Source organism: Caretta caretta, chromosome 5 (assembly GCF_965140235.1).
Source record: "Caretta caretta isolate rCarCar2 chromosome 5, rCarCar1.hap1, whole genome shotgun sequence".
In the NCBI taxonomy this organism is placed as follows: Eukaryota; Metazoa; Chordata; order Testudines; family Cheloniidae; genus Caretta; species Caretta caretta.
The window spans coordinates 54,622,460-54,629,713 of NC_134210.1; the positions used below are offsets into that span (position 1 = coordinate 54,622,460).

Genomic DNA, 7,254 nt, shown 5'->3' on the forward strand with positions numbered 1-7,254 from the left:
AGAACACAGATTATGCACAGCGCAAATGCATCCAAACACATAATTTCCTGCCCCAAAGAGCCAGGATTTCAAATTTCCTCAGCCTTGCAACTGCCAGTTCTGTTGCTGCTTTACCAGTACTGAAGAACCATGCTACCATCAGGGTATCATTGGGATTCTGTGCCTTCTTTTCCTGGCCACTTCCCTATGCTAGTGGTGGTATAGAAACTGCTATGACAGTTGTATACCACCTGAAGATTCCCCTACGCAGGCTCCCACTCCAAGCTGCTAGTCAAACCAGCTTTAGGGCTTCTGTGCAGCACTGGAGCAGCATGAAGGATCCCTAATGTAGGGTAAGATCTCGGCCAACATAATAACAGAGTATAATAACTCAATGGTTTGCGGCCCCATCATCTTTCACTCTCTCAGGCTGAAATAAAGCATTTTAAAGTTCAGTTCATGTTTCCTTTCCCTCCACTTCTTCTTGTCATAAATTTAATTGGAAGAGAGAGTGAGAGACACACTGAAGACCCATAGTTTGGGATAAGGACTTCAGTTGCTTTTAACATTGTCTTTGACCTTTTAGGAATGATAGGATCAGCCTCTTTAATATCTGTTCTGGTTCAAGTCTTCTCTATTATCTCAGATGATTTTGGACAGAAAGAATTTAGACTCCTACTTCACATTCTGCTCTTCCCAGTTCTTGGATGGGGTTTTAAAACTGAAAGAAATTAGTACTGTTTGAATGCTTATCCCATGCTCTCAAACCTCCATGTGCAGTCTGACACTGTAACTAGCCAAGCCTCAAGCATACCTCAAATACGCCAAAACTGACTCTCAGTACAACATCAAGCCCTATGATTATCTTCTAAGATTTCAGCACCACTCTTGGCTCTTGAGCTTGTAAAAGTTTGATTTTGCTGTTCTCAAAGAGGCATGAACAGTAAGTAAATTAGAAGTGGCGAAGAAAGCAACCCTACGCCTGGGCGATGAATTTGTAAGAGAGAGCTCATGCATCTTTATAAAGGGAATTATTCCAGACCATTGTAATCATTTCAATACAAATTCCTCAGGAACAGATTCTGATGCTTTAGTGCCTTACTCTCTGAGTGCTCCCATGAAGTCAGTAAGACCATTTGTGGAGTAACCCTTCCTTACCTTGGAATAAGGAGCTATCAGAATCTGGCCCCTAATGGCAAGATATTTACTTTTGAAGGAACTTTCAGAGTGTGCTAAACTCTCATGTATTTTAACTAGCTGATAACTGTGCTAGTTGCTACAAGACTAGCAGAAAGGGGCACTTCAGTAATCATTTCTGCAAACACTGTCTTTGTTACACAGTCTCACATAAAACATCATTCTATTTTTATTTAAAAGGACTCTTTAAAAAAAAAGGAGTCCCCACTGGAACAATGCATGGCTTGACATTTGTTACTGTCCAAAACTGACAAGTCTTACATTATTGTACCCTGCTGCATCTGTTATATGCTAAGGGCTACACCAGGAGGCACTGGAAACAAATTTGAATACAAAGATAATCTGTTAAAGAACAGTGAGAAACCACTATGCCAGGTCACACTGTCAGCTGTTTGTAGAGAAATTGATATTGTCCACAGATGCAAAAGGTTCACTGAGACATAAGACAGGAAAATCTTAAGAAGTCTCTGTGATGTTTTCAGTCTTCCAGAGTTGTTAGATTTGAACAATCATGTTCTGCTATTTATCTCTGACGTTTCTCAGCACTGCTGCACCATGGTGCTCATTCCAGCTGTAGCAGCAGGCTTTAGAGAAGCTTCCAAGCACTGGAGTAAATTATGTTCTTGCATTGTAATGGAGAAAAAGCAACATCTTTTGAAAAAGTTTCTTGGAGATTTAAAAATATCTTCTCAGGCTCCCCAGACAGACAAAAAAGCTTGCAGACTTTTTTGGCAATGCCAATGTCATCTGTTTGCTAAGTCTTCAGTGTAAAGGCTTCCCATAATCTCTGAACAGAAACTGTTTCAATGCAGGGGCATTGTACAGATCGGTGTCTATTTCCCACAAAAGATCTACCACATGAGTTGAATTTACTGAGCAAGTTCCTTTTGAAAATGTGATTTAAAAAACACATAATTACAGTAATTGTTAAATATTAGTGTAAAGTTAAGACGTGTCTAATCAACCCCTTTCCATGAGGTAGTCCTGATGGCTAATTACCTGTTTGACCACATGATTTATTTCTGGGTAGTGATTTATGTCTGTCTGTCTAAATATTCTCCACTGACACTTCTAACACCTACTGGTGTGGGTGCATCTGATTAACAGCCCATTCTCAACACAGATCAGTACCACAAAATCTTCATAGTTTTCTTCTGACATTCATCAATATTCTGCTTAAATATGTATTAATTTTTAATAGATCTTGGTTTAACCACAATGAGAGACAATGAAACATTGAAAACATCACATATGAAGATTGTTTTCCCTAGAATGTGTCTCTTCAACAGATTACTGCAATTCACAAAAGGACACAAAATCGTTACAAAAAGATCATTATGACAAAGCTTACAACCTGTTTCTAAAGTTATTTAAAAAGTAAGCTTAAACAGAGCATTTCAAGTGTTCAGATCGTTTACATTCATTTGTAATCTTTGACATTCAAAATATAGACACAGAATTTTAGTCACCATTATAGCAAATAGTTTGATACAAGATTTCATAAAACTACTCTTCACTCTGATTAGTTTCTAAAAATGGTACAAACCAAACTGATATCTCTGTATTGCTTCTACGGAGAAGAGACAATGTTTTTACTCCATCATAAATCATCCGTTTCTTCACTGTAGCTGCTGTCTGTTCAATAAATGACACAACATCAGATTTCTTGTGTTCAAGTTTCAGCAAAGAACAGCAACAACAAGAAAGGTAAACCCTTTATTGCGGTTTAGAAACAAATATCAAAAGAGCCAGTAACTCCCTTTCAAACCATTCATCCACATCTTCTTGAAAGCTAAACGCTACAAGAACCAACTCCTCTCCTATAGCCTAGTTTCCACATATATTTGCATATAACATGTATCTGAAGATCAAATTGCTGTGCCAATGTATGTATGAGATTAAAAAATTAGCCAGACTGGACAAAATAAAATGGAAGGAAACAAATCAGGTTTTTTTTATTGAAATGACCAGACTATTCCATCATTGTTATCGTGCTTTATAAAGGACATCTTAATGATTTACTAAACTGTGCTAGTTAAGTATACACCTGCTGCATATAAAGCTTACCATAAACACACATTTTTTAAAGACAATACGAGTTAATAGCAAAAAGGAATCACAATTTGATATCTCTCTTTAGTTTTCAGCACTCATATATAAAAACTATAAGTTGCTTTTGTATACCAATGATTTCCAAGGAAATCTAACTGCATATTAACATGCACACACTATAAGAATGTAATGGTAGACCAACAACACAACTAATTAACTAACCATATTACTTAATTTCCACCTGTAACTGGTATTGACCCAAAGACACAGAGCTGACCACTGCAGCGATGGAAACACTGCATAGTTTTTATTATGAAAGTTGACGTTTATTGAGAGAGATGAAGTTTAATAAAGCATAGAAAAAGTTTGGGACTGTTTGAAAACTTTTTAGAAGCACTATAAGTAATTGTAACTATTACAACCCTCTTAATTTTGAGAGTGACTATTACAGTGTTATGCCAGAGAGCATAATGAACTTTGTGTAGTAGATCTGTTTAAGAACAATTTTATTTAGTTTTACCATGTTATGAAGATGCAATACAATTTGCTCTTATCACTGCATTTTAAAATAATTGGAAAACATTTTACTTTAACAATTGCAATTCAACTAATTATGTAAAAATGGGCAAACTGTCTCTACAAGGTATGTTGCTCTGTAGAAAAATAATGATATTCATTTCGTCCTCCAGTTATTTAAAAAAAGATTCTCCTGCTGTAACTAGAAGAAAAAGGCTTAGATGTGTACCAGGCAGTCATGTACAATTCCAATGCAGAGTATTTAAGACATGTCTAGACTTTGTCAGATATAATACCTTTTGCTTAAAAGACTTTAGGCAGAAATTGCAGGTACAAGGACAGATTGCATAAGCTATCACATGCTTGCTGCAACTGTATGAACGTTACTGGATTTTGAGAGCAACCCATAGCGATGAATAATTTAAGAGCTAATAAAATATTCAATTTGACTGATATATTGGTTTAATTTTAAAATAAAAATTATTAATGACAGGGGCCAAGTCTAAATGTTAAAGATATTAGCAAGATACATGCTCAGCTAATACTTGCTCTGCACAAAATCACAAAAGTCTGACAAAATCGCATTTCTTTTTTTAGTGCATCTACCCTTCCCACATGGCCATTTACCCCATGAAAAGAAAAATCGGTTGGCTACAAGGACACTGGTAGCAAGTTTGCGCTTGCGTTTATAGGCTGGGGATTATCGGAGGAGAAACTCATCTTGCACAGGTAGCTATTTGCAATGATGACCCCCGCAGAAAGCTTTAAATTACAGTAAGAGGGTGCGGGGGAGTACCATTTCATTGTCGGTTCCTCCACTTAAAAGACAGACAGTGCTAGATGCTATGGAGCGGGCAGAGGCCAGATCATTGTTTGTGTGGGGACTTATAAAGCAATTCTAGAATCAGCCCCGATCACCGGCTGTCCTTTGTTGGGCTAGCCTTAGCCCTAGCAGTCGCTGAGTTTGGTGCCGTGTGTGTGTTACTGGGCCGAGGCTCTGATTCACGCAGCAGCACGGGCAGGGGAGGTGAGTGAGAGTGAATGACCGCAGCACAGAGCTCCCAACAACGGGACTGGGCTGGGCGGCAGCTGCAGTTGCTGCATCCAACCCTTCCCTGCCTCCACCCAAACGGAGCTGCCCATCTCCGCACCTATGGGACAGGCAGGCGTGTGGTTCGCTCAGCCACCCACTCGCTCCTTCTCTCGCTGCTTTAGAATCAAAGTGCAGAGACAATCAGTGCAGAAAACAGCACTGGGGGTGGGTGGGAAATCACCGCTCGGAGGAAAACCCCTCGCTGCATCTGGGAAGCTAACTATACAGCGGGCTGCACTTCGTCACCTTAGAGGAGGCTGCCGATTGCGAACATTATACCGGGAAAGGCACTTGAGAGCCTCACACACACATTGCCTGACCCCCCCTCCCCCCCCCGATCCTGTGGGCTAGCCTAGCGGTGAGGGTGACTAGGAGTTTCAGATCTCAGCCCCCGCTCAGCATGCACAGAGCTGCTTTGGCCGAATCCCTCCAGCTCCGTACAGGGGCAGACACCTTTTCGGATCGGAGGGAACTTTCCCTTGGGGCTGCAGCCAGATAGGGCATATTTCAATCTGAAAGCCGGCACAGTGGGAGGCTTTTTCCACACCTTTTACCGCCCCCCAACACATTCTCGTTTGAAAACTGCACCCAAAGGATGCTTTAATCCGCCAGAGAGAGCGCCTCAAATTCTGGACCAAACCTCCCCTGTCTCTACAAACTTGAATACACCGACCAGCAGCGCTTCGTATTTCCCAGGATCCCTCATCTACGAAGCGTTCCCATGAAGATCAGACCAAGCCTTTACGGGCTTTGCATTTTTATTTTAATTTAATTTTATTTAAAAAAAAAAAAGCTCGTTACTTTATTATCCCCCTTTCGCATTCTCAGGTCATTAAGATGAGCTCCGGCAACTTTTACAACGGGAGGGCTGGAGATCAATTAAAAACCCATCGGATTAAGGAATGTTTTATTCCCACATTTCAGATGGAGAATGTCCTAGTTAGAGAGCCAGCCAAAAAGGAGACTGACACAGGCGTTCATTAGTACAGCGGTATTAAAGCCCATGAATGTGTTTGCAAACTGTTCAGCGTTTTGCTGGATCTTCAGAACCGAATTAACACCCTTAAAAAAAAAAGAAGAAGGGGAAGATGTGGACAGCTCTCTCGATATTAAGTCTTCCCAACCTCTCATCTGGATTACATTTAAACTCTCACCGTATCCTTCCCACTAAACAGAACGTGTATGCTGAGGCCAGGGCACTTAATCCGAGACACATTCACAGACACACATTAAAAACATCCACGTTGTCAGCTTTGTATTATTCACAGCTTCCAATAGTTCACGTCCCCTCCGCCCAAGATCGCCTGCGTCAATTCTCGCTCCACACAGCGCACTTCGCTTCTGACTTTGGGATCCCTTGGCTTCCCCGCGGCCCCACGGACACCCCAACCCTGCCCACTGCCCTGGCGGACCCTGCGGCCAGATCCCCTCTCGCCCCTCCTCACCTTGGGTGATTTGCGGCTCCCCGGGGCTCAAACAGAGCAAAAGCCAGGCGACCAGCAAGCGGCTCATCGTGCTCCTTTTTCCTCCCCCAAGGGACGAGCCCAGGCACTGGGGGTTCGTTTGGAAAGAAGGAAGGGGGGTGGATCCTTCCACCAGGCGACTCAGGAAGAAGATGTCCTCTTCCCGGAGGTTCCTTGGAATAAGGCTAATTCTCTTGGCGGGTGGCTGAGTTCTGCCTCTTCCCCTACTGATAAGATCCCGGAATAAGGCAGAGCAGCTCACAGTCTGAGCGCTGCAAGTCCATCACGGCTTGCGGAGCAGGGGCTGGTCCGGCGATGCGCTCGGGAGCTGGCTGGGCGTGTGGCGCTCCCCGCTGTCTACCAGTGGGCTGGTGGCAGCCGCCTCCTCCGGCGCCTGCTGCTGCAGGGGCTTCTGCCGGGAAGGGAACAATGAAGGGAGAGAGGGCAGAGCCCTGCTGACTGGAGAGCGCACTGTATACAAACAGAGGCGGCGTGCCTCGGAGAGGAGAGCCGAGCCACCTAAACTCCCTCCCCCCAGCACTCCCCTCCCCCTAGTCCCTTCACTGGAGTGGCTCCTTCTGCTGGAAGAGAGCGAGAAGACCACACACACATACACCCCCCCCACACACACACACCTTGCACCTGCTCCACCCTCCACTAAGAGCCCCGCAGCCCCAGGGGCTGGAGGACTCGGTGGAAGGAGGACAGCGTTATGGAACGGGAGGGAGGTGGTGGTTTCTTGTAGCTGGCCTGGGTGTCCCTCCCCCAGCTGGTGTTTGGTAACTTTGCAATGAAAATCCTCACCCATGTAAAATCTTGCCACTGTCTCCTTGTGCTGGGGGAACTGTTCCCCTCGCCCCTTAATGGGTCACTCTCACACTGTGCAAGTGCAAAGTGCTGATTTCCTTCTGTTCCCTCTCTAGGTGAGTTAAGAGCACATGAAATGGTCCCAGA

The 7,254-nt window shown here is 43.4% G+C and overlaps 1 protein-coding gene across 1 annotated transcript in view; it reads right to left on the reverse strand.

Moving 5' to 3' along the window:
• The window catches only part of EDIL3 (EGF like repeats and discoidin domains 3), a 389,385-nt gene extending 382,555 nt beyond the window's left edge, over positions 1–6,830 (reverse strand). Inside the window, exon 1 of the mRNA XM_048849644.2 lies at positions 6,283–6,830. Coding sequence (XP_048705601.2) covers positions 6,283–6,349 — 67 coding nt within the window. The 5' untranslated portion in view covers positions 6,350–6,830. The remainder of the gene's footprint in view (positions 1–6,282) is intronic.
• Between the last annotated feature and the right edge of the window lie 424 nt (positions 6,831–7,254).